Genomic DNA, 26,409 nt, shown 5'->3' with positions numbered 1-26,409 from the left:
GAAAACTCATGCAAAAATTTAATATTTTGAAATATATAAAATATAACTTCACAAAACAACACACGTATATATTACCGTTTTTAAATTTATCGAATACATGAATTTTTTAATTTAAGGTATTAATGAAATACTGATGTCTTTAAATTATTTATCGAATACATAACTTTTTCATTGAGTTAATTAAAATATCATATATATAAAATTGGTATAATAAATTATAAATACTTTACCTAAGTTAGCTTCAATTTTTAAAAAAATCAAATTTTAAATTAAATAAATATAGTCATGTAATCAAATATCGTCCACTTAAAGTAATTATATTTGTCAAGACTCTTAAAAAATAACATTGTTATTTTTTAACATTTTTATGAATATTTATGATATGATTATTATCAATCAATAAATAAATTTAATAAAAATCGAGATTTATTTCGATTAAAATAAATATTATTTTTTTTAGAAAACATTTTATAATCAAATCTTACTTAACTCTCCTTCCATCAGCTAGCCTGTAATCAAAAAATATAATAAGTAACCTTAATTATCAATATTGGTGAACAATCTATAAATAAATATATTTACTGATTTAATTTCTAAAAGGGTTATGTTGAAAAATATGAATAGGCTTAGAGATACAATGTATTTTTTTACTTTACTAAACTCCTAATGACACATGGAACCAATGTACTCACTCCGTCTTGAATTTGTAGCATTTGTTGTTTTGATACGCCCCACTTAATTTACATTATTTTTATTTTGAATAATGTCCAGAACTTTCTTTTAATCTCATCCATATATTTTAACTCTCTTTTAATTTTATCCACACAATTCATTTTCTTTGGAAATGTACTAAACCACATGACAAGGTCTTGGAGAGTAAAGGAGGTTGCTGTAGTATTAAACCTTGGGCAATATATTCAAGTATCCAAACAATATTATGACTGTTCCCTCAGAAACAGGAAAATATCTAAGCTCATTGCACAAGCACACAATGAAAAACATTGAGGCAAATGAGATGCATGTCAGAGCAGAGGATGAAGGACAATCAATTAAGTACAGTGTTAAGCAAGAAATCTATGTGCAGCAAAATATATATCTTCTGTGAAACATAGCTATCATATTAGACTTGCACCCATATCTTGTGTGCTACATTTGTTCTGTTCTGCTTCCTCTCTATTTAAAGGCACGCAATCAGCATCATGATAATCTAAACAAAACGAGAAATTAGTGGATGTTTCAGAAGTTGCGGAGTCCACATTGTCGATTATAACTAAATCACATTGCTTATTGAATGGAGTAGCATTGTCTAAATTGCTTTGCTGATTGAATGAAGTAGCATTGTATTCTTTACCATAAGAAACTTCACTGTGCAGCTCGGGATCATCCACAAGAAGGCCATCAAGAGAGTACTTAGAAGAACTCTCTTGTGATAAGAACGTCACATCCAGTATTGGTGTTTCAAAATCTACAACAAAAGGGCTTTGTAACTTGAGGGTGTTTAGTAGTATACCCGCACTTTCATTTGCAGTCTCTATTCCAGATGAGGAGTTGATGCAGTCTGCTGGTATTCTTAACGCAGTAACATTGGTATCATTGACAGGGGAATCAAAAGAAAACAATTGATTCGAGTCATCCTCAGCTTCTATGGATCTGACATCTACACTCAAATCACCAACTGTTTTAACTTGGTCAACATTAACTTCATTACAAGTACTAATGTGCGTCTCATTATCCCCTTCATATATAAGGCTGTTTTTGTCAACGAATTTTGTTTCTGTAAAACCATTGTCAGCCACAGAAGAATCTTCTTCTATTTCCACATTATACTTCCCAGAAATATCAGGGACATCAAAAAGGACAGCTTGATCATCAGATTTAATAACTTCTGATTGGGAAGTCTTTCCAGTTTCTTCTTTGCTATATGTATCAGCAGTTTCTTCATCCATATTAATATTAATAGATGCTGAAGATAAAAAACCGGCAAGTGCAGAAGCGAGACAATCATCAATTGATAATGGTTTCTTCAAAATGCTTTTTGGGGACTCTTTTAACGTTTCCAAGGGACCATTATCTCCCTCGTCATCAACAAAAGAAAAGTCTGGTGCAGTGAGCACAAGACTAGGATGTAACTGAGAAGCAGTGGTGGATGAAGGCACACCATTGGGTTGATTACAGAGAGATGAATAGGCATCTGAGGGAGTGTTGGACATGTCTTCAAAAGAATCTTGATCTTTTTTTATTGACTTGCATTGTATAGTACTTGGAGAATCATTTCCTTCAGTGAAGATGGAATCTGATTCAGACTCGGAACAAATATAGTTTGGGGCAGATATTCTTGTGCACTCTGTCATGGAAGACTTTGCAGTCTTGAAAAAGGTGTCCAATTGATGCTCTATCCTTTCGAGCCTTGCTTCCATGTTGCTAACTGGCTTTACCAAAGTTTCCTCAAACCTCAAACAGAAGTGTTCAATTTTAGTAACTCGAGAAACGAGTTCATCCAGAGTTCTCTCTATTCGACTGCAAGAAAATTCACTCCTGTCACTTGAAGGAAAAGACTTGACTTGAGAATCTAGCCTTTGTAATTCTGATTGGGACATGAGTTCAGATCCACTACTAAGCAGGGCTTCCTGGGTACTTTCTGACTGAGAAGTACTAGCTATCATAGGCATGCCGATTGGCTTATCTTCAGGATTATGGCACTTATTAACTACTGCAGAAGAATCACTTTGACCTTGCTTTTGGTTCCTCTGATTTTTAGACATCTGCAGAAGTGTTGGAATGAGCAATGACATGGTGGCCATGTCAGATGAGGTCTCTGGTTTATTTGGTAAAGAATTGGTATCAGATGATACCACAGGATCAGCAAACACATAAATTTCATCAATGTTAATGTACTCTCCACTCTGAATAGATAGCAAACGGATAGTTACAGACACGACTGGAGCACCATCAGAAATCTCTGCAGTAGCCTCAAAACTGTCCTGAAATTTCATCAATGGGATAAATCAGTTGCCGTAGGTTAGTCAAAAGGAAGAAAAGCCTTGTGGTGGCTGCATCCTTGAAATGGAAGCAAGTAGTCAAAATTGAATGTATGAAATAAACATTTATCGCACCAATGAACGCAAGCTTTCATCATAAAATCCCAAATATATTAGGATGTCTATTTAATGTTCAGGGGCTCAGGGCTGCATACAGGAAAATCCTTCATATAAGAATCATATATATGATCATTTTTAGAGGATTCATAGGAGCGTAAAGGGAATTCATTAATGTTATCAGATTGCATAGATAGTTTAGATGCATAATTAATGGCTTAAAATGGTAAATGCTGGAGCAAAAGCAAAGTAGAAGTAAGTGAGAAGCTTTAATTAAAAAAGAAACGCTATACATGAGCAGAATGCCTAAAATCAGCTACAAAGCGCACGGTGGAAGCGGGTAACTGGCAGAAACCAACAACCCCTGAAAGTCAATACCAACAGAAACATGTTTTTGCGACCTACAACCTAACTTACCATATCTTAATGACCTGCAAAATAGATATTGTGTCAGACCCAGTGATCTCTAGGTCAGCCCATAGGGTTAAGGTACTTAGATATATAATAAATTAAGTAGTTTTCAGAAGCAAATAGTGTAATTCATACACGCCAGAATAAATGGAAAAATATGGACAAAAAAAAAACATTTCAAAAAATGTCTAATAAAATTCTAGAGTAACACACATTTAAATAAGAACTATGAGGTAAAGAAGGGAAAGGGAAGAAGGAGAAAAGGGGAAGGAGGAAGGGAAAGGAAGGGAAGGGAATAATAAAACCCCATGTTTGTTTAGGAAGGAAATGAGAGGAAGAGAACATATCATTTTCCTTCCAAAGCTTTCCATTTTTCGAGAAGTTTGTTCACTAGCAAAATCAAGAGCCTCAATCCCTTCAACTCTTTTCCTTCAAATTCCTTCCTGAAAAAATGGTACTCAAAAACAAGAAAGCACATCCCTCCAAATACATCACCATCTTTTCTCTTTGATTCCCTCAATCCAACTACAACCTAAGAGTTCATTGTATAGGCTACAGCTTACAATAGATATCACTGCTACACCTAAGAGTTCATTGTATAGGCTACAGCTTACAATAGATATCACTGCTACACCTAAGTCACCAGAGTCAGCTTAAGAGAGTCCAAAACTAAGACACTTAATTGCAAACAAGCAATTTCCAAACTCAAAATGAAATGATCCAATATTTAAAGGACTAGACCATATAGTATCCGAATAACCAAACCCGACTTCCTGTTTTGATGGATCTATAGTCATACGCTCATACCTGATTGACTCGATTCATACAGCTCTTGTCTTTTTTTGTCAGAAAACTATCTCTGGCGTCAAGCATAGAGGAATTTCGCACTTTGACATCCACCCAACCATCTTCATTGGTGCTGCCTCCACTTTCAGATCTGGAATGCCCTTCACAAGAACTTCCATTGGAGTTACTAGTACTTGTAGGCAAACCAACATCATCAGTTTCGTGTAGTGACTCCTCAGTTCTAGCAGCAACGCCGCAGCGAACTGTACATAAGTACTCATTTCCACCCTTTTCACACGCTTCATAATATATCTCATAAACCCTAGCTGTACTCCGAACATACACCTGCCTAATTTCATGCTGCTGTGTGAAAAAAACTGAAAAAAGAAAACATTAGTTCAATGCAAGAGCAAATGCAAAAAATAAAAATGAGAAAAGGACAAGATGAAGAGGGGGAAAACTCAATGGTATAAGCTCTCTAGAGTAATATGAAAATATTCAAACAAATACAACCATGCAATTTATCTCTACAATTTTCAAAATATGTCTCTCTTCTAAAAGGAAACTACACTTTTGGAGTTTTAAAGAGGGGATGTAGCTGATTCAGTGAAGCAAGAGGCTTGGGGCACTTGCAATGATACTCAATCGTGTTTTATACTCTAAGAATATCTATTATGTTTGTTGATAGTGCTTATGATATTTGGAACAACTAGGGCAGCGTTTTTCTATTACTAATAGATCAAGAAAATGCAAATTGAACAAAGAAGTTTATGACACTAAACATGGAAAAACCATTTCAGAATATGATATAGAACTTAGATCAGGCTTCCCACTATCACAAATGTTACCCATGAAGTTGGAATTTTTTTTATGTCTTTACAAATGCATCAAGATGAATTAAAATTGTTCTAGTTCTTGAATGGTGAGGAGTCTTTCGGATCCCATAAGACTCGACCATTAATGATGCAACACCTTCCATCCTTCAATGAGGCTTGTAACATTTTTCAACACGAAGAGAACTAGAGGGATGTTCCCAAATAACTAAAACTGATCCTGATTCTTTGGTCATGCTTGGCAAAGGCACTGAGACTGGATCTAGGGGTAGAGGTTCTGATAAAAAAAGATGTAAGTTCAACAGAGGGAATAGAGGAGGGGGAGGTAGTTTCAATAGATGAATAGAGGAGGGAGAGGTGGCAGACCTGCCTCTGCTCAATTCAGCTTCTGAAACTATAGCCTAATCATTTACAAGGTCCATCCAATGAAACAAACAAATAACTTGATGTCACCTATACTGGATGACCACTTGTTACCTTGCTAGTACTCAAAATCCTTTATAGATCATAGACTCTGGAGCCTCTGCCGGCACCTAAGAACTTCTTCCCAAACCTGAACTATGAATCTAATAAGTCAGATCAATCTTTCAAATGGCAAAAGTTCTCCTACTTTTCACAAAGACCAAATTACACATAACATTTAACTCTCATTAAAAAATGTTCTCTATTCCTTACTTTAAACATAAGCTTCTTTGTGTGCAGAAACTAAGCAAAGATATTGAATTTAGAGTGATTTTTTATCCTTAATATTATCTGATTGGGGATAACAAAGAAGGGAAAATTCAAGCACTTGGGAGAGCTATGCATGAACTTTACTACTTTTCTAATGAAACTCTTCAACTCTTCATACTATTCTTAATAAAACTTTTGTCATTACTGCTACTTCTTTTCTGCAAACTCCTCTAACACATTTATGACATTACACCTCTCAAAGATTCCATCCTAGATTTGTCATGTGCCACTACACAGGATTTCTCACATCTATGCTATTCAAGCTTTAATCGATGCAAAGAATGCATTTTTTACTTGTCCTATGACAAAGTTCACTAAACTTCCATATCTTTTAAGTTCCTTAAGGGCATATACTATATTTGAGCTTGTGCTCATTGACATACGGGGAGCCTATAAAGTTTTTACAAGAAGAAATCACATGAATTTTCTAACCTTAGGTGATGACCAGTCTAGGGTCACCTAAGAGCCAAATATAATTCTTTTTCTGTTATTAAAAATTTGTTCACATGGCCAAAAACCAATACAATGCTCAAGTCAAAAATATTAGGTTTTGACTAGAATTTGATGATAACAAATGCATCAACTTTTTTAACAACCTAAGTATTATACATCAAATATCTTGTGTGAATAGACCACAATCCACAGCAAAATGTACGGCTGAAAGAAAATATATAAACATACTTGAAATGGCCATATCTTTAAGATTTCAAGCATCATTGCCTCTTCATTTTTTGGGGAGATTGTGTTCTAGTAGTTGTGTATCTTGGTAATACACTACCTCCAATCATCCTAAATAATTCTACTCCTTTTAAAATTCTTCATAAGAAATCTCCTCATGCTCACCTAAAAGTTTCTGGTTGCTTAATTATTTCATCCTCACACAAAGGCTCCAACAGGAAGAGCCATTACAATTCAACTATTCATTTTTGTGCTATTCCTTCGAAACCCAAAATAATAGTCCCTTTCACCTTTTCTTCCAAAAATATGGTCTTATTTATCAGCTCACCAGCAATATTATGTCTGAAGATCTTAGTTGTCTCATCCTTGTCCATTGAGAAGAGCGATCAATAATTCACCTGACCATACTTCGTGCTTTTCCTCTGAAATCTAGAAGAACAGACGCTCCATTTCTGTTCAAAAAGTTTGTTCCTATTTCATCTCCTCCAGAAAATTTAAATCCAAAGACGCCGTTATTCCATCCTAACTCCAACAAGAAGAGCCAATAATAATTCATCTACACATATTATGTGTTTTTCCTCAGCAATCTAGGAACTACATTCATTTGGCTCCTTTTTCCTAAGATCTGCTCCTACTCATCTACTCGACAGAAAAATTACTTCTAAACTTGACACAATTGTATTAATTCACATTACCGGAAAACCAAAGGCAATGCCAAAGCTCCTTGAAAATAACCTAACTCAATTGATCAATTTGAGACTAAAGTCGTATGGATTACATAACAGGATAATTACACACTGCAGATAAAAAGAAAACTGCAATTTAATCCTGCATCTCAAAGTACTACTTGAAATTAAAAAAAAATCTCAAAAACACAACCAATCATAACAAAATAATCAAAAATTCTGACAAAAGAAGTTAAAAAAACATAATTTATCGACATTTCAGAGTAAAAGAAAGGAAAACATACTTGTGATCTCGCAGGGGTCCGAATCCAGTGAAGGACGGCGCAGGATAAGAGGATGTTTACGACTCGAATCATCGGAATCGACGGCAGAAAAGGAGGACTCGCAAGTGACAACATGGTCGAGGGAGCCGGAAACAATCGGCCATGATGAAGATTTCCTTGTCGAAGAAATCAGCGAAAGGTCAAGGTTTTTGATGTCCATTGATTCTAAACTTTACGTCTTCGAAGCTGTGAACAGTTATTAAAGTTGAAGAGGATAAATGAAGGACGAAATGAACCTAAATTAAACAGTTAAACCAATGTTTTAAATGAGTACATAACATAATTACATTATTTTGAGTTCTTATGAATTATTTGGAGCCTTAGCCTAAATATGGATATCAATTATCAAAGTATTAAAGTCTATATTATTTAGATCAAATTACATAATTTTGACAATTTAATTTAAAATTTTGAGAATAAATAAGTTAAAATTATTTAATTTGACCTGCTGTAAACTTTTATACTTTGGTAGTTGTTCTTCACCAAAAATAAACAAGCTTTCAAGGTTATAAATCGCAAATTATTCTTTATTTTATTATATCATACTATATGTTTGGTTTTCTAGACCAAATATTGTCCATTATGAGAATTCTCAATCTTGTATTATTATACGCATAATGTTAAGTGATACCATATTTATTTTTAAGCTGAATTTAAATTTGAGAAATAAGTTTCTATTTTAGTTGAAGAGTAAGTACTAATTTTCAGAAAAAGGTTGATTCTTATCTAGATCTTTTTTTCCCTATATAGGTATACTCTCAGCTCAATAAAATATTATTAGTATTACGCACCCCTATTTGAATTATTAAAGAAATAGTAGTAAAATGTAATAATTTTAAGGAGATATGGATAGTGGTGTAATATTGATATTCAATCGTGTGTTAAATATGATATATTTAGTGAATACAAAAAATACTATAGGAGCTTTTATAGTTTCATTCAATTTGTTAAGGTGTTTCATTGAATAGATTATTATAATTTGGAGCCAATGTATGAGAAAGTTGTTATGTTACTTTCACAAGAAATGGTTACCTCCAATATGTCTCAATTCTCAAACTTGTGCAAAGTTAAGATATCAGGGTCAAGGTTATATTATCATATCATTACTTTTTTTGGATGTAATACAATTACTTATTCACTAAAACATTGAACAACTTAGTGGAAGAAATGAAACGAAACTAACAACCAAGATTTCATGATTGGAACTGAGAGCAATTAGTTGATTTAAAAGAGACTTTCCCTTGTTCAAGATCATACCCAACTAGAAAATCCATCTGAGCCAAATTCCCAAATATAGCCACTTCAGTTGCTGGTACCATAGCTAAGCATACTATATCTTCCTGCACTTTGATGAAAGTATTCCAAGGTTTAAGTTCCAGGTCTGCCCCGGCAAAACGCATGTTAATAATCGGGACATCGAGATCCCTATCACTTTTATAACACAAAGACATCATTCCTTCTGGATCATCAACAGGCTCAGCTTTTATGTTTTTCTTCACTTCTGCTTCTAAATCTTGGTAGAACTTTTGAGGCAGAAGTGTTAATGTTGTTCCCGAATCAATTATAATGTTACCTTCCTCGGCATACTTAATTCTTGATTCTTTGTATCCTAAATTCACATTTCCGATTTCAATGCTTTCTAGAGTTAGGTAGTAGAATGTGGATGGACTTTTCTTTATAAGAGGCGTTGAAACTACATCTGTACCCGAGACTAAGGCCTCAGGGCCAAAGCTGATCTTACCGACTAAACTAGTCTTAAAGAAGGGAACTAGGCAATACGAAAACTTCCCATCAATAGTGAGTTTTAGTTGTGTCACAAGCGAAAGCTCACCTCCACCCAACCCAATTAGGCCCGACCCCTCCTCGTTAAAAGAACCGCCATTGTCATGCCCACACCCTACTATCACTCCAGAAAATGAGTTGGACTCGAAGGTGATTGTTTCGCTTGCAAGAACTCCATAAGTGTAGGACTTATCCCCATAGGAGTAGGAGTATGTGCAATCTCCATTCGAGTTACAATCACTAGTAGCCAAGTTTGAGGAACAAATAGGAGACCCACATGGTATGGGTTGAAAGGAGGAGGATTTTCTGGGGTCAAAAATTGGTAGACTTTGGTTGTAACATTGGACACAGGGTTTGCATTGGGTCCAAGTGAGATCACTTCCAGTATCAGCTATTCCAAGGAGGGTAACTGGGGGACTACCTATTGATATGTTCATTATATACTCCCCGCCAGCGGGGACCACCAAAGACCCAACCATTGCCCGAGAGTCCGACAACCCAAAGTAGCGGGCTCGGGTGGTGGAGCGTCGGAGGGCATCATTCAACTTCTCCCAATGAGTTTTAGTAGGATTGTACAGAGGAGATATAATGGAGTCTCTGTGGATGAGGTCTGTGGTAAAACCTAGTGCTGCCGCTATAATGAAAAAACAGATGAACAAAACCGAGTAATGCAAGTTTACTATGAATGATGCTTCCATGACTAATGAGGAGAATAAAAGGATAAATGAGTACAAGTTCACAAAAAACAGATTTATATAGCAAAGATTAAGGTACAAGTGAAAAGGCAAGCATTAATTTCAATAAATAGCAATAAACAAAGAATGCAAAGAGGTGTGGAAGATGAACTAAGTAGAACATAATAAACACAATTTCTCCCCGTTTCAATGAACTTTTAATCACAGGAAGATCAAGCAATAAGAGTAATAGTGGCTGAATCACTGCAGCAGTGAATGAAAACATAATAGACAATTAATTAATATTTTAATATATACTAATAATAAGATAGGACTCTATAGAATAAACAGAGTTCTCAATCAAACATCAGAAAAGTAAATAAATTACATGATAATCATGATCATGATGAAATATAAATGCAGAAGAGTAACAGAAAGGCAAGGTTTTTTTCAGTTATTACAGATCCTAGCAGTTGGGTTGGCAACACAAACAGGATTGTAAGCTTTCCTAGCTTCCGGAGTCCCACGTTTTGGCTCAGCCATCGCAACTCCGGCAACAGAAGAAATGGCGGCAGCTGCAGCCGCGAAAATAATGTCTCTCCTTCCATTGCTGCTGCCCTCTTGCTTGGTCTCGCCGCTGACCTTCACAGTGTTGGGTTTAACACTGTTGGTTATGACCAGCCTCCGTGGAGAGGCTGCTGCCGGAGATAGAGTGGCAGCGCCACCGAGGAAAGAAGCTGCCATGCTGACTGAAGCCATGAATGCCCTTTTCTTTTCTTTTCTTTTTCTTCCAAGTATCTAAAGATATGAAACTCTTATGTTTTGTATATGTTGAGCAATGCACAAGAAGGGGATAGCTTAATAAATTTCAACCTGAAACTTTTGGTGACAATTCAGCACCTTATCCATGTATTATATCCACACCAACAATAGATTGCCACCTGTCAAAGTTGATCTTGTCCTATCTGGTATTGGTGCTTGGCAAATCAAAAGTTTCATATTGTAGAATTATATGGCAGAGAAACGCCATATAATCTTATTCGTTAGACATTATAGAATTTTTATTAATCTATACAAATACATTTGTGTTTTTATTATTATGGAGTACTTTATTAAGCATCGGCTAAAGTAAACGAGAGAAAGAGACCAAAATGAGTGGGTGAAAGATGTGCGGATGAGATTAAAAAAGAGAATGAATTTGTGGATAAAAAGGTGGCTGAGATTATGGTCCCGTCTATCAGTTAAAAAACATATAGTAAATATATAGCAAAATAAATAGGGTAAAGAAAATTAGTGAATTTTTCTAATTGATCACCCTAAAAATTTTTGTTAAAGGGTGTCCGTCACCCTAAAAATTTTTGGATCATTTTATAAAATCAAAATATTTTCCAATTTGTACAAAAAATATATGTGATTTAGTGGTTAAGAATGTAAACAAAAGTTAGGAATTTCGAATTCTGATCCCCTAGTTTTTTTAGATAATAATAATATTGACCCCTTCTAACTTACGGCCCAAGATCAACCCACTGTTTTTTAGTGATGGCAACTCATAGCTAGGACGACAGGAGTAACTATCCTATGACACAAAAAACTGAAGCTGGTAAGTTATCCAGTAGCTTAGCCACAAGCACAAAATTAAGACAACATAATCAACCAGAAAGATGCGAGGAGCAATATGTTAGAGATGGTTTCATTATCATTTTCTTAATTTCCGAAAACACATGTAGATTTCTTTGTCTTTCGAGTTCCTCAAAGTACATTCTATCACATGGGAATTAGATCATATCCCAAAGAATGAAGAATAAATTAAGCAAAATTAATAGACTAAGCATATTGCAACTCCAATTCACTGGATTTATATGGGGAAGGCATCATATCATTGACATTTGCAAAAATATCTCCACGATTGGGAGGTACCTTGGCAGCATGTGAATCAAGAACGTCATCTGGAATGATCGGCAATGTCTCCTCAAGAACTTGTTTAACAGTCTGTAAGGGTTAAATAATCATTGTCAGATGATGTGACTTCTATGACAGGCAAGGGCAAAGGAGCACAAAAACCCCCCATCTAGCTTGCAATCTCCCGGGCATTACAGGGAGCAACGTCCTCTAAAAAATATCAGTAATAACAAATAAGAATGTACCTTGCAATGGAAAAACGCTGCATCTACATTGCACTTCCAAACAGAATTTCTGGGCTCAGAATGAAAAAGGTTCAATAGAGGCTTTTTCACGCAAATAAAAAGAACATGTCAGTATTTCAAGGAAAAAGAGTAAACTTATAGTAAGACAAAATTTCTCAAAAGGAAACAAAGCAACAAAAATATTCCATTACCCCAATGTCACATTGCTTTGGGGGTTTAGATATAATAACAAAGATGTTGCCAATAGACTTTTGATTGCAAACAAGATAGGCTTTTATATGGATCAAGAGAAATAGCTAAGATAAGAAACTCAAAATTATCTGAGAATTTATGGAGCAATCAGAATTCATTTAAATGCACTGTAATTGGTATTCCCTTCAGAGTAAAAAGTATTAGAAACTGGTTACTGTTGGATAGCATCCGAAACAAGAAAGTGATAGAACTAACAAACTTTCCGTAACTGAAAAATGAAAAGCAAAAACAATGATAGAAGAAAATCATTAACAATTACAGATATTTCATCCTTGGAACTACCTACGGCAACTCAAAACAGTGAAGTGGCATAGGATAGAGCCAGAGGCGACACATAAATAATTAATTTAGATGTATACCTTGACCAAGTCCCGAACATTTGGCCTGCTATTGCCATATTTGCCAAGAACCGAATCTGCATACTCTTGGTATTTCTCCAAAACCTAAAATATAAGTGGTCAGCAATATGTGTGATACCAAAGTACTAAAAATAAATCAATCACAGCAATGCAAACCAATCTGCAAGGCTAACCTGACGACGTGTAAGATCAGTAGGAGCACCATAAACTTCAGTGTCAACATTCCTCAACAATTGCCAAGTGCTGTACAATGGAGATATAGTTCTCAGTTAAACTTTGCAATAGCAAATGAAACATAATGATTTGAACAACACGACACCAAAGAAAGTTGAAAATAAGTTGAAGCACAGCATCTTTTGGGGGCATACGCTCAAATGGAGATTTACTATTAACCTGTACAGATGATTGAACTAGCCTTCATACTCCTATACAAAGACAAGATGTGGAAAAAAGCAAAAACAGTACTTGTCAATCGCTGGTTATCGGAATGGATCCTTTCAATATCAACGCCAACTCCAAGATCTATAACAACCCCCTATACTAGTGAAGAGGAAACTTTGGGTTGGATAATCAAAGATAAAATATGAAGCACAACATCATATGCAAAAAAATTGCTACAAAATAAGCATTTGCATTCGTATAAAATAAGACCACCAACAAAAAATCATGAGATGACAAAAGCATCTAAATGTCAGCTTGTTTACAAAGAATAAAATAGATCCAATGCCAAGTGAATTCATCTGAAAATAAACTTGAAAAAAAAAATCAAGAAAATAGCATTTGAATGTCTCAAAATAGACACAACACAATCAATAAGAACTTCAGAATGAACTCACTTATTGTAAGCAGCGCGTCCAACCATTACCCCATGAGCTCCTTTTTTAAGAGCTGCATTCACCTATAAACCGGAAAAACAGACAGCAAGCGAAAAAATGACCAGATCTAGATGTAGGATACCGTCAAAAAAAGAAAATCGTATTAAGAACAGACAGAAGACTCAGAATGGAAAGCATGTCATATGGCCTCAAGGCATCATACAATCATAATTGTTGACTACATCAATCTACAAAGCCCCCAACCCACCATCCCATCACATGCAGAAAGAGAAACAGGTGGACAAGAACAATTATTCAACCACAGAAAAAGCTACAAGGAAATTTTACCTCTTCTAATGAATTTATGCCTCCATTTATTGTAAAAGTTAAATCTGGAAAATCACGCATTAATGCATAGTAGTATTCGTATCTGCAAAATAATTGAACAAAACACACCAGATTTCGATATCAACCCATCAGTCTTCAACTCAACTTAAGAACTCTTAGAACACAAATCATAACCAAAGGGATCTCCTCCCCACCACTGACTTCAACTTATTTTAGTTTATGCTTGAAGCTGGGGATAAAGCACTTGATAACATACATTATTTAGCATACATTTAAATAGCATTACATACTTCAGTAGAGGGATTGTTCGATTTGCAGCTGGATTAATGCCGTTGAGAAGTGCTTTACGCGAATGTATAATAAAATGTTTGGTTGGAGATGTCGAAGATACTTTATAGATAAAATCACCTGGTAAACAGGAAACATCACATTTTGATATCATTATAAGAGAGCACCCTAGACAAAGCTTCATGAAACATAAGGATGAGAAATGCCTAATAGAAAAACACCAAGAGAACACCAATACAGCCATATGGTAAAGGTGCATTAAACTCTTCCACAGAGCAAATACAGCTATTAGTTTATTAAAGGCAAAAACAGTCTCCAGAAAATCTAATGCAATAGCAAAGGAGAACAAGGAGGTGGAGAAAGGAGGACAAAGAATCAAGAAGCAAGAACACAAACCAGAAGTAAAAACTGTATAGGTGCCAAAGAACTAAATTCCACTAACCCAAAAATGGATAACTTGAAGAGAAAAATGATGCACAAAGGAAAGCGCTTACATAGTTCATTATAAGAATCATGATCATCAACACCAATACGGCACTTGACAGTCACGGGAACATTTGTATTGGCAGCAATAACTGACATGGCCTCGCCAACAAACTTTCTTGCATAAACCAAAGAGCAATAACATACGAGGATCATTGATCATTTTACCAAGTCCAAAAAATAATCTATTTATACAGTTCAACTCGTCATTAAATTGAGCTCCTGACCTTTGGATCAAGCATCAAGCGTACACCAAAACAACCACGTCCAACAACCTTTGGGCTAGGACATCCACAACTAACAGATAGAGAAAAAGTCCAGAGCAATTTGATGAGAGAAAGATCACAGGGAGCAGCCAAATAAAAGAAGATAATGAAACTAAAAAGATTGAAAGCCATGCATAATCAATAAATATCAAGTACAAACTTTAGGTTAATCTCATCGTAGCCATAAGTATTAGCAAGTTGTGTCGCTTTGGCAATATTCTCCAAGTTATTCCCTCCGATTTGAAGAACAATAGGATGTTGTTCTGGATTAAAAGCCAAAAATCTGTCCTGGACATTTACAATAAACAAATTACTGATAATTGATGACATTCAATATTTCTCTTTTATAAACAAGCTTCACAAACATAATTCTTTTAAGAACTGTACACACCTCTACCATATCAATGCCTAAGCATTAATCTATTATAATATCAACTTTGTTTCTCTTCTAATCTAGCCCTTTATATTCCAGTTTGAATATCTTTCTCTCTCTTATGAATCTCTTAACCTTTCCACTAACCCACCTTATTTCCTTCATGAAAAGAATGATAATCTTAAATTGTTTTCATTAACATCTACGATTTCTAAGTACTTCTATCCTATAGTATAATTCCAACAACCAATCGTACTTTCGATCAAATTTTTTTGATTTGTTATCCATAACACTTGTTAATATATTTCTCATGAACGTCATATCTGAGATATGTGGTGCACGGTGCACCACTATCATGCAACGACCAAGCAACTCTTACATACTAAACACTACACTCAAGCTTGGGAGGTGAAACATAAGGTCCTAACTCATTTGAGTCCATATTCAGGCAATATGGTGTGCCGCTGAGTAGGAACGCCCTTGATTTAAATCGAATTCAGTTCAATTCATAAGATTCAACAATATTTTATGTCGATCGTCACTAACTTACCGCAACCCTCCTCCTAATCTCAAGATTAGGACCAGCAATGAACGTCACAGCGCTGAAGGGCAGAGCTGAAACGTAAAGCATATACCACCCACAATTACACCACCACCACAACCACCCCCCCACCCCCTCCCTTTCACATGTATATCAGCACTAGCCAATACCTGAATAGATATATGAAATCACAATAGCCATTCAATCTAGTCAACCCAAAATTACATCACTTCACTTACTAATTTGCTTGTATGATCAGCAATTTTCTACAGATTAAAAAATATCAGTATTACCAGAGGTAATGTATGAAATCACAAGTTGCCACCTATGTTAGCTAAACTAAACCAAAATTTTTGCCACTTGCACTTACGGATTTGCTTGTTCACTTAAAAATACAAGGGAATTGGAAATTATGTAGTGACAATCTATATAGAGTACAGAAGAAGTAAGGATACCAGCGTACCAGGTTTTTCAATAGAAACCCATTTTGTTCCTAAAGTATAGCATCTAAATTCCAAGTGTTAGGCCTTGATCAACAGAAGATTATCACTAACCAGATTATCCTTCTGATAAACAATAGTTTCAGCAGCAAGCATCTCTGTGTAAAGCCACGCATTTTTTGATATGAGTCGTGCAAGTTGTCTATAGTGATTGTTTGTCCACTCCATCATTGGGGCAACACTAGAAAACAGTAAGATGAGACTTCATATGTCAAGATGTAATTATTCAAGAGAAAATATCGTAGCTTAGTTTAAGCCACATTAGGAGAATAAAATACACCTGAATAGTGGAGGTTGGTAGCAAGCGACAACCATGGCTGATCCTCTATCTGATATGTGCCCTGGGCCACAACAGTACAATTTTTATGTTTCTTAAGTTCAAGTACTAACTTTGATGAAAACCTATGTTGAGTGTGAACAGAAACACAATGTACATGAGCAAGCAAAGCAACAAAATTATATTCCGCAGACCCATCATGCCCTAATCAAATCTATGAATAAGCTCACTAGCATGACAAATAAGAGTGGCATTACAATAACAATAACTCTTGCGGTCGGTATAAAATGGAGAAAATAGTAATGACATGTTAGTGTAATTTTAGTAGGAAAATCTCTTTACAAGTTTAATGGCCTTACTTGTTGCACTTCAATGTCTTATTTTCTTCAAAAAATATATTCTAATGCATTATAATTTTGAGATGTGGTATTAGATAGTGATGGAAAATTGTAAACAAAATAATTTTTTGTGACCAAAGTTTCATCACCAAGGGAATAACATTGTACATTTCATCAAATTGAAACCACATATCATCCCCATTACCAACATAAAATACCAACAACAAAACAGACAATTGAATTAATATGCCCTCGAAATGATTGAACATGAGCACTTTAGAAGAGAAACTACATCAAAATAACATATATGATATACTCATACATCAATGAACTCCAAGTAACTAAATGTTTGCATAAACAATACTTCATACCATCAACAAATAATAATCTTTTTTAAAAAAATCAAGACTTGGTATCATCAAATACTCATCCACCAAAATTGGCTAGAACACCTAATTACAATAACACCAACTTAATATAACAAAACAATGATAACTCTATCTCTAACAGTTATGATCACAACCCAAAGTTCTATCAAGAATTTAATTCAAAAAATATATATATCATAAAAAAAACATTCAAAGAATGAGCAAGTATAATTCATCCATAAAATTCCTATACTTGTATTTAATAGTAAAACAAAAGTAACCAATGAAAATAGAAAAGTGAACGGTACGGAACAACAGAAAATAGGAGCTTGAAAAACATAGTAACAAGAAAAAGTGGAGTAGAAATAGATTAGGGTTTTACTTGAAACTGAAAGCAAATTTTAGAATTTGAGACCAATTGAAGTAGCAACAACAAGAGGCCTGAGGAAGAAGAAGAATAATGCGCCTCAATTTGAAGAGGGTGTTGTGTTTTCGTATAGTCCTATTGTCGGAGAATTTTGGCTGAAAATGCTGCCCCAATAAACTCAAAGGCCCAAGTCCCAAATAACTTTGTATTTGGTGGTGTCAGGTGTGTGTAGCGATTTTCAATTAATATTTTCATAATAACTTATATTTCAAAAGTTATCATACACGCTAGCTTTATCGACAATATCAACGTACGAAGTGTATTAGAGAGTTAAATACGTATGGTTAAAACTACCTCCTGATACAATTACAGCTAACGGCTCGACGCTCGTAGTCTTGGGTATAGATAGATTAGCTTAAAACTATCAACAATAATTTTTCTTGGTATTGTCCGCATAAAGTTGTTCTAAAATTGTCTTAAATTTTACCGAAAATTAATTGGTAATAACTCACAACTAACCGTTATTTTACCCGTATCCAAAAAAAAGCCATCATTTTACCGTAACCAATTGTTTTAACCCGTGTTCTTAAATGGATTCATACCGTCATTTTACCCAGAATGTGAGGGAAATTGAAAAAAATAAGATGTTTTAATGAATTTATTCAAAAAAAAGCTTCGTTCAAACTTTATTCCCAAAATAAGTGTCCTTGGCTTCACAGCAATGCTTGGTGTAAACCCGCTCATACTAACAGCGAATTAAAACAAATGGTCAAAAAATTAGTCAAGGGTCAAGTCGCTGTTACTAACAGCGACTTAAGGAGTTGACTGGTCAACTCATATGTCGCTCTAAGTAACAGCGACTTGACCCTTGGCCTGGTTTGACTTTTATTGACTTTTTTGTATGATTTAAACTAGCCATTGTAAAATTGAAAAATAGTCGTTATGAAGTTAAAATAGTTGTTGTTATTATGTTCTATAAATAACTCCATCATTTTCCTACTTCATTGTATCCAAACTCCATCATTCTTGTTCTACTTAATCGATTTTGAAGGTAACATAAAATATTATGTTAGTATTATTCTCAATTTATAAATGTTAATATTATTTGTGAATGTTTACTTATGTTACTATATCATATGTGTTCCGTAGATGTCACGGGAGCATTCTATTGAAGAGCTTTGTGATTGTGGTTATGAAGTTGAGATTAATACAGATTGGAGTGACATCAATCCTGGCCGTGATTTTGTTGCTTGTCCATTCAACTTGGATGAAGGATTCGATTACACCTACTTTAGGTGGGTTGCTTTCAAGGGTACCAAATGGCTTGAAAAAGAAAAACAAGAGCTTAAAGATGAGGTATTTAATCTCAAGAGACAAATAGATGATATGGCACATAGGAAAGAAGAGACTGAAAGGATTCTGAGAAAGTTTAAGAAGCAATCTTAGTTAGCGGCGGTGGTTTAAGTTAACGAATGAACTATGTAATTTAATATGGATTCGTTGAACATGAATGAAATTGTGTTGAATTTTCGAGAGCATTTTCCCTATTTGAATATGATTGTCTGTTTGATTTTGATTAAGTTCATACTTAATTCTTGGCGGAATGATTCATCGCCAAAAACTTTGAGTAATTAATATCATTTCATTCATAATAAACATGTAATAATACGATAAAAATATATACTCATCTACATATATATTAAAAAAATATACACAACAGTCCACATGTTACAAATATCCAATATATATTAAAAAATATACACAACAGTCCACATGTTACAAATATCCAATATATACAAAACGTTACTAATGTTTAATATATAAAAACACTATACTAATGCTAATCCTTCTCCTGTACCCTCTCTAACTGTGACGGTCTTTTACGCCTCCTACGAAAGTAAGAGGTCGTCACATGACGCTCGGGTAGGGGAGGTGATTGATACTGGGATGATCCAGCACCCTGTGAGAACCCGGCACCATAGTCGGGGCACGATAAGTCTACCTCCTCAAGATGAACGTCGGCATGATGAGGAGATGAACCCTGCTCGTCCATAGTGGTGTCAAGCACAGTGACTTCTGGAATGGCGTGCTGAAACTGTGTCCCTTGGAGTATGCCTTGGACAATCTCCCGTACAGGCTCCCCTTGGGTGGAGCCGATGACAACTGCAATGCCCTGTGCCTGCATTCAATTTGGAGTTAATGAAATCTATAACATGTATGTTCTATGGATAATAATCAACATGGAAGAATACTTACAAACTGTGTCATCGTCGGTGCTGCAGGAGCGTACTGGGCGGCTGCGATGATACCTCGTGGTATTATCCATCGACGAGTGATGGAGAGGAACTGTAACACCCCGAGATTTTCTGACGTCATTAATTAATATTTTAATGACTTTTGGGTATTTTATAATTATATTAAATTAATTTTGAAGTAGTTTTAATAAATTCCTTTCATATACAAATTTAAATATTAACATATATTTATATTAAAAATACAATTACGATTTCTAAATAAAGAGCTTCAAATCAAAATAATTTTTTTTATTAAAATGTGTGAGCATACGGAGGTGAGTTCTTAATTGGGCCTCGCAAGAAGATGAATCTAGATAAATAAATAAATAAATAAATAATATAAAAGGATGTGTTAGGGAAGGAGTACTCACACCCTCACTCACGCAAACGTCGACACTGGAACCACGATTCATGCTTGGCATGTTGATTTGAGAAGCCGGCGACGAATCATCCCGCCGTGACGTGAGATTTTAAAGGCAATGATGTCTTAGATTAGTTTAATGTTTTATTGTGCTAATTGTTCTACCACATGTTCGATTTATAGAAGAGATGCTGCCGAAATTTCCACTCACCTTTTAAAGTTAATATTTAACGTTTATCTAAATTCTCTTTTTTTTTCTTTTATGTAACACCCAAATTTCCTCCCGTCCTTTACGGTTTTGGTTTCGTTAAAGGGTCAGAAATTCTGGGGTGTATCATGTAATCCGCCGAAGTAGGTGCGCCTACAGCCTGGATCAGCGCACCTTGGACCAGCAGCTCTAGCATGTGATCCCAACGAGCTATATGGCGCCAATTGATCTCCAACAAGCTCTTGGGTTTCCGACCCTTACGTGAGCTGTGATGGAGATCCGCCACTGTGTCACAAGGCGGCGGGATGCCCTGTACCATCCCAAATTGGCGTCGTACATGCTCAGGGAGATGCACTTCGACTATGTCAAAGCATATCAAAGGTACAGAGGCTCTCCACGCCCCTGACAATATCCCTGAGTGCTGAGGCAATGCAGCGTATGCCTCAGCGGGGTAAGGGTCCCATCGAAACTACACGTGAAAATGTAATTAATAAATTACGCAATGTGATAGTTACAAGACTAGTAAGTGAAGCCTTTACCTGGTCAGCTCGAAGTAGATCGAATTGATCGCGATAGAACCCCACACCAAATCCTGTGTGGGTCCTTGTACGCCTATCAAAGGACCACTACGATCCATACAACACATGTGGGGGGTGGAAGAAGTGGTGGCGCAAATGCACCACGTCCCACAGTCCTCATCGGTTGCCCAATGAGAATGTGCTCCCACGCCCAAAGCTATGAATTACAGATATAAGTAAGTAAACGAAACATAAGAACAAATTAAGAAACAAAGCAATAACATGTAAAGTTAGTATTACTTGGAGAATAATTATACCCTTTTGAAACTCTCCTTCATCGGTGTAGGTTGTATCACATGCCCAAGACCTCCAAGAGTTGTCCACAACGTGTTCATCTAGAGGGGGAATTAGTGCGTAAGGTGTAGGAGCAAGGATTGTTGGAATGTTGCCTAAGGTCATGTCATTAGCTAGAGCCTCCTCATCAACACCCACTTTGTCCTCAAAAGGAGCTTCAACGAATTCATTACTCTCACTATTAACATCATCCCAAGGCTCATTTGTATCTTCTAAGTTAAAAGTATCATCATTAGAAGGAGAAGAGGAAGATGGCATAATGGGATTTTAGGTTTCTTGGGTAGGAAAGGGCGTAAGAGAAGGAGCAGAAGAAGTTACATTCAAGAATGCATTTGTTTCTACAACATTGACATCTTGATTCCCTAGGAGTACCTTTTCTACATATAACTCTAAAGAAGGAATAGAGGTAGACTTTGAATACTCCCACATTGCATCTATATTCTATAGTCTCCTCATCCTCAACCGGAAGAGCTAACAATTCTTCACTCATATTGTATTTAAAACATACATTAACAGTACTTCTTGTAGTGTAAATGACAATCTTAGAGCATATAAGATGTTTAAATTCATTCAAATCCATGTTTTAGTTGCACGCAAACAGTTTACGTCTTCCCCCAACATACTTAACATTTCTACTACTTGATCGAATTGAACCATTCCAAAAACATACAACAGTCACACAAAATGAAGCCAATTCTACAACAATACGTACAAAATCAACATCACCATCAAGCTCATAAATATATACATATATAACAACATTGATTAAATTTAGGGTTTGCATTCAAACATTCTCTACATTAAACTCAAATTTAGCGTTTGCATTCAAACATTTTCTACATTAAACTCAAACATTTTCTACATTAAATTTATGAACAAACAATCTCATTATGAAGATCATGGCAAATAACAAGTACATTTGACATATTCATAGAGTTTAAGTGTAAATGACCACTATAAATGACATACTTTTTAAAAACAAACAGAACTAAAAAAATTTATAATAAAAAGATTGTTGTAGATCAACAAGAAGTAGTAAATTGTAAGTTTATGAACCTGCATTTATGTGAAAGTTGATGAAGAATTTGTGAACCCTAATTTATCGAAAAAAGAAATAAAATACAAAAAAATAGTACCTTAAGTGAATGTAGGAAGATGACAAAACTAAATAGTAATAGAAACTTGAAATTTGATGAGATTAATTGAAGGATTGAAGTTGATTTTAATAGTGGAAAGAAGAGGGAGATTTCGTGGGTAAAGTCGCTGATACGAAATCGGGTGAAATGAGAAAGGAGAAAGAAGGCTGCTGTATTTAGGCCCGCTTAGCTTTAAATCCAAAGACGTTTATTTTGGGAATAAAATTTAAACGAAGTTTATTTTTTGAATAAATTCATTAAAACGTCTTATTTTTATAAAATTTCAAATGTGAGCTTATTTATTGTATGTCATTCCAAGTGTTGCTAACTTGCTATCTATAGGCAATAGGCTTAAGGAAGAGAAGTAAGCTACACCATTTGTTTTCACTTTTATGACGCGCCTTATCAATAACAATAAGCACTAAGCTCTAACAAAAATCTTCAATGGCTACTCTGAGCTTCAATCCCACCAAGTTCAGAGACCAAAATACTTCAGTTCCTTACAAACCCATCTCCAATTTCACTTCTTTTTCTCAGCCCACTAATTTTCCATGTACTTCAAATCATCCTCATATAACAACAATTCATATCCTTAAAACCTCATCAAAATGCAAACGACACCGTTTTCATTTGATCAACTCAGTCTCTGAGAGCTCAATTTCATCCCCAATTGAAGAATCTGATGAACCCATTGAAGATGACCCAACTGCAGAATTGAGCTATGTTGACCCGGAAACTGAACCCGAAAGCTTAACGGAATGGGAACTGGATTTTTGCTCCAGACCTATTCTTGATATCAGGGGTAAAAAGTTATGGGAGCTTGTTGTTTGTGATAGTTCCTTATCTCTTCAATATACAAAGTATTTCCCTAATAATGTTATCAATAGTATCACTTTGAAGGATGCCATTGTTGCTATTTGTGATGAATTGGGTGTGCCTCTTCCTGAGAAAATTAGATTTTTCAGGTGATTTTTTTGCGGTTTCTTCAAGTTTTAGTTGGTAGTTTTTTGGATTAGAAAAATATGGAGTAATCTTACTAATTTTTGCTTGTATGTGTTTTGTGAAAATTGGTGCAGGTCTCAATTGCAAACCATTATAACCAAGGCATGCAAGGAGCTTGGTATTAAACCTGTTCCAAGTAAAAGGGTATAAATTGCAGTACTAGTATGGTTATCTATTTGCTATTGCTTTTGTATGAATACATAGATTGAAAGATATTGTGATTTGTGAATATGGGCACATAGTGTTGTACATTTAGCTTTTGTCACACCCAAGTAAACAAGAAGATGAAAAGAATAGATAAAAACTGAACCAACAAAACAACACACGCAAACAATACAAGAATAACAAGAACACAAAGTGAATAAGGTATCGTTCCCAAATCAAAAGATTAATTGATAGTATTATTTAATGTTGATTCAACTATTAAATCAAATTTACACTCAAACTCACTGTAGAGTTTGTTAGCACTCGTATGGAATTTACTCACTATACAAGCATACTTACTCTCCAAAAGGTTCAACGACCTAAAACAAAGTATCTTGCACTCAATATACTATTCTTCGAACCTTTGAACCCCTTTCATAAGCCCAATAAGTCAAAGAAGTCCAACTTAGGAAACCCCAAAAGGATTCATGCATGCAAACACGAAACACTAGGTTGACATGTCCGCTCGAACACATCTGCTTGATCGCACTACCATTAGGAGACCTGCTGCCTGCATGCTACAACTTCGCTCGATCGAGCAGATTCTTCACTGAGTCGAGCAGCCCCTTTTCGATTTATCCTCCACTCTTATTTTCTTTAAAACTCTTGGCATATGTGAGCCATTGCTTGCCCCACCAAATACTCAAACACCTCATCATCAATGGATGATTTAATTCTTGACTCAACAAATGTGAATGTAACTGTAGTTTGCTTTCAAGTGAATGAAAGACTTTTAGATGTTTCATGGATATGAATTAGTGATAGGATAATGGTATTTACAGCCCTTAGGGCTGTATATAAGAAAGAATCTTGTATTTAATTTATGTAATTTAATATTATTTTTGTAATTTAGTGATAGGATAATTTATATAATTTAATTTATTTTATTTAATATTAATTTATGTAATTTAATATTAAAAAATTCTCTTTATCATTAATTAAATTTTCAGGAGAATCTAATCTAGAAATTGGAAAACAATTAATATTTTATATAATAATTTTAACTTCCTAAGAAAGAGTAAATGGTAAAATAATAAAGTATAATTAAATGCTTATGTTTCCAAAGCAAAAATAAATGTTTGGTATTTTCTAAAATTAAGTTGTTTGTCATGATTAATGGCTCATGATGTGAGTTCATGGATCAATCAATCAACAAAGTGTTGTGCTTACAGAGTTAACATCCGGCTTTATTGTAGTGCTTATCATTACTTCTCTGGTTGGAAGAGCGGTATGAAACCATTTACACACGACATCCAAACTTCCAGAAAGGAGCTAAGCCACTTATGGTGTTAGATAACCCTTTTCCGATGGATCTTCCTGATAATTTGTTTGGAGAGCGGTGGGCTTTTGTCCAGTTGCCTTATTCAGGTATATAATCTTAAATTTGGTTTGATGCCTCGAAGAAAAAAGATGTTGAGGATATAAATGGAAATTAATAAAGCTTGCTTTAATAGTATGTGATAATGGTTGGTTAACTAATTATCCGAGCTTACTACCTCAGCGGTGCGAGAGGAGGTTTCATCATTGGAGAAGAGATTTGCGTTTGGAGCTAGTCTAGATTTAGATTTGCTTGGAATTGACATTGATGATAAAACACTGATTCCTGGTTTAGCTGTTGCATCTTCGCGTGCCAAACCATTAGCAGGTATAGATCATTATAAACTTTTGCTTTTATCTCATTTAAACTACTAGTATTGAATTCGTTATGTGCGATATATTTGTGAGCATAATGATGTAAATTTGTATTCCGTTACATATCTAACGTCTTAGCTTGCATTAGGCTTTCAAGAGATCATTTCCGTCAATCTTTTAACACTTCTAGTTGGAGGTGGAGATTGAAGAAAGGGGCTCCTGACTAAGTTTTTACTTGTTAGGAAAAAGATCTTGTGCAGAATTTGTTTCTAACCTGTAGTTGTGTTGCCTTGCTATAGTTACAAATACTTCCGTGTGATTTGATGGCCTTGAGTTTCATTTTTCTGTCACTCCATAGTCCATTCTTTCACTACCCGACCTAGTTCCCCACAGAATACTCCTTTAATATGACCTTATGTTTGTTCTAATTGCAGCGTGGATGAATGGATTGGAAGTCTGCTCTATTGAAGCAGATACTACTCGAGCTTGTTTAATTTTATCTGTGGGAATTTCAACACGGTATATTTATGCTACATATAAGAAAACACCTGTGACGACTCAAGAAACCGAGGCATGGGAGGCAACTAAGAAATCTTGTGGAGGCTTGCATTTCCTTGCTATTCAGGAAAACCTCGACTCAGATGATTGTGTTGGATTTTGGCTCCTTTTAGATTTGCCACCACCACCTGTATAATTATCTCACAACCAATCTATGTAAATCTTTTGGGCAAAGCTTGAGCTAGCACCCTTATTAATACTCAGCCAATGCCTCGTCTTCTAGTTTGTGCCTCAGAAAGGAGCAACTCTTTGACATATAATAAAATGAAGTTTTCACAACTTATACAAGCTTTATTTCTTGATAATTGCATGACACGGTTTTCTAGTTAACATTGTACGAACAGCACTTCTTGATCCTCAGAAAAGAATGAAATGTTTAAACATTGCGAACTAACCATAATAAAATTGCCAAATTTATTTGTG

At 35.1% G+C, this 26,409-nt stretch overlaps 5 protein-coding genes across 8 annotated transcripts; 1 reads left to right on the top strand and 4 right to left on the bottom strand.

Annotated features, from left to right (window-relative positions):
• Window positions 1–869: 869 nt before the first annotated feature.
• LOC130804775 (uncharacterized) lies at window positions 870–7,792 on the bottom strand. The gene is made up of 3 exons (XM_057669365.1): window positions 7,506–7,792; window positions 4,314–4,669; window positions 870–2,981 (listed from the first exon to the last, which is right to left on the bottom strand). The coding sequence occupies exons 1-3, from the start codon at window positions 7,702–7,704 to the stop codon at window positions 1,116–1,118; spliced, it is 2,421 nt and encodes an 806-aa protein (XP_057525348.1). The 5' UTR covers window positions 7,705–7,792; the 3' UTR covers window positions 870–1,115.
• Window positions 7,793–8,619: 827 nt separating this feature from the next.
• LOC130804776 (aspartic proteinase CDR1-like) lies at window positions 8,620–10,201 on the bottom strand. The gene has a single exon (XM_057669366.1). The coding sequence runs from the start codon at window positions 10,022–10,024 to the stop codon at window positions 8,738–8,740; it is 1,287 nt and encodes a 428-aa protein (XP_057525349.1). The 5' UTR covers window positions 10,025–10,201; the 3' UTR covers window positions 8,620–8,737.
• Window positions 10,202–10,288: 87 nt separating this feature from the next.
• On the bottom strand, window positions 10,289–10,759 carry LOC130804779 (photosystem II 5 kDa protein, chloroplastic-like). Its single transcript, XM_057669371.1, has one exon. The coding sequence runs from the start codon at window positions 10,757–10,759 to the stop codon at window positions 10,451–10,453; it is 309 nt and encodes a 102-aa protein (XP_057525354.1). The 3' UTR covers window positions 10,289–10,450.
• A 903-nt stretch (window positions 10,760–11,662) lies between these two features.
• Window positions 11,663–17,975, bottom strand: LOC130804777 (uncharacterized). 4 transcript variants are annotated; one of them, XM_057669367.1, is made up of 13 exons: window positions 17,735–17,975; window positions 16,650–16,710; window positions 16,424–16,550; window positions 15,116–15,243; window positions 14,917–14,986; window positions 14,701–14,803; window positions 14,209–14,326; window positions 13,919–14,000; window positions 13,592–13,653; window positions 12,929–12,998; window positions 12,756–12,839; window positions 12,145–12,225; window positions 11,663–11,989 (listed from the first exon to the last, which is right to left on the bottom strand). In XM_057669367.1, exons 2-13 carry the CDS (start codon window positions 16,682–16,684, stop codon window positions 11,825–11,827), a joined length of 1,125 nt encoding a protein of 374 aa, XP_057525350.1. In that variant the 5' UTR covers window positions 16,685–16,710; window positions 17,735–17,975; the 3' UTR covers window positions 11,663–11,824. The 4 variants fall into 4 exon arrangements, with proteins under 4 accessions (XP_057525350.1, XP_057525351.1, XP_057525352.1 ...); XM_057669368.1 differs by lacking the exon at window positions 17,735–17,975 and having other exon boundaries at window positions 14,917–15,243; window positions 16,333–16,550; window positions 16,650–16,671; XM_057669369.1 differs by lacking the exon at window positions 17,735–17,975 and having other exon boundaries at window positions 14,917–15,238; window positions 16,333–16,550; window positions 16,650–16,671.
• Window positions 17,976–22,930: 4,955 nt separating this feature from the next.
• On the top strand, window positions 22,931–26,265 carry LOC130803492 (protein TAB2 homolog, chloroplastic). Its single transcript, XM_057667607.1, has 5 exons — window positions 22,931–23,555; window positions 23,667–23,736; window positions 24,993–25,164; window positions 25,298–25,441; window positions 25,863–26,265. Exons 1-5 carry the CDS (start codon window positions 23,035–23,037, stop codon window positions 26,120–26,122), a joined length of 1,167 nt encoding a protein of 388 aa, XP_057523590.1. The 5' UTR covers window positions 22,931–23,034; the 3' UTR covers window positions 26,123–26,265.
• The last annotated feature ends 144 nt before the right edge of the window (window positions 26,266–26,409 follow it).

This window comes from Amaranthus tricolor, chromosome 17 (genome assembly GCF_026212465.1).
Source record: "Amaranthus tricolor cultivar Red isolate AtriRed21 chromosome 17, ASM2621246v1, whole genome shotgun sequence".
Classification (NCBI taxonomy): domain Eukaryota; kingdom Viridiplantae; phylum Streptophyta; class Magnoliopsida; order Caryophyllales; family Amaranthaceae; genus Amaranthus; species Amaranthus tricolor.
Note: the sequence above shows the minus strand (reverse complement) of the source record. Positions and strands in the feature narration are given on the sequence as shown.

Excerpts from the sequence above, each read along its gene's own strand:
- LOC130804775 (XM_057669365.1), bottom strand. The coding sequence starts at position 7,704 with ATGGACATCAAAAACCTTGACCTTTCGCTGATTTCTTCGACAAGGAAA. Across the intron at positions 4,670-7,505 it reads GGACCCCTGCGAGATCACAA|TTTTTTTCACACAGCAGCAT; the intron begins GTATGTTTTCCT and ends TTCTTTTTTCAG. Across the intron at positions 2,982-4,313 it reads GTATGAATCGAGTCAATCAG|GACAGTTTTGAGGCTACTGC; the intron begins GTATGAGCGTAT and ends ATGAAATTTCAG.
- LOC130804776 (XM_057669366.1), bottom strand. The coding sequence starts at position 10,024 with ATGGAAGCATCATTCATAGTAAACTTGCATTACTCGGTTTTGTTCATC.
- LOC130804779 (XM_057669371.1), bottom strand. The coding sequence starts at position 10,759 with ATGGCTTCAGTCAGCATGGCAGCTTCTTTCCTCGGTGGCGCTGCCACT.
- LOC130804777 (XM_057669367.1), bottom strand. The coding sequence starts at position 16,684 with ATGGTTGTCGCTTGCTACCAACCTCCACTATTCAG. Across the intron at positions 14,804-14,916 it reads GCTTGATGCTTGATCCAAAG|TTTGTTGGCGAGGCCATGTC; the intron begins GTCAGGAGCTCA and ends TATGCAAGAAAG. Across the intron at positions 12,840-12,928 it reads CTGATCTTACACGTCGTCAG|GTTTTGGAGAAATACCAAGA; the intron begins GTTAGCCTTGCA and ends CTTATATTTTAG.
- LOC130803492 (XM_057667607.1), top strand. The coding sequence starts at position 23,035 with ATGGCTACTCTGAGCTTCAATCCCACCAAGTTCAGAGACCAAAATACT. Across the intron at positions 23,556-23,666 it reads GAGAAAATTAGATTTTTCAG|GTCTCAATTGCAAACCATTA; the intron begins GTGATTTTTTTG and ends AAATTGGTGCAG. Across the intron at positions 23,737-24,992 it reads AACCTGTTCCAAGTAAAAGG|TGCTTATCATTACTTCTCTG; the intron begins GTATAAATTGCA and ends GCTTTATTGTAG.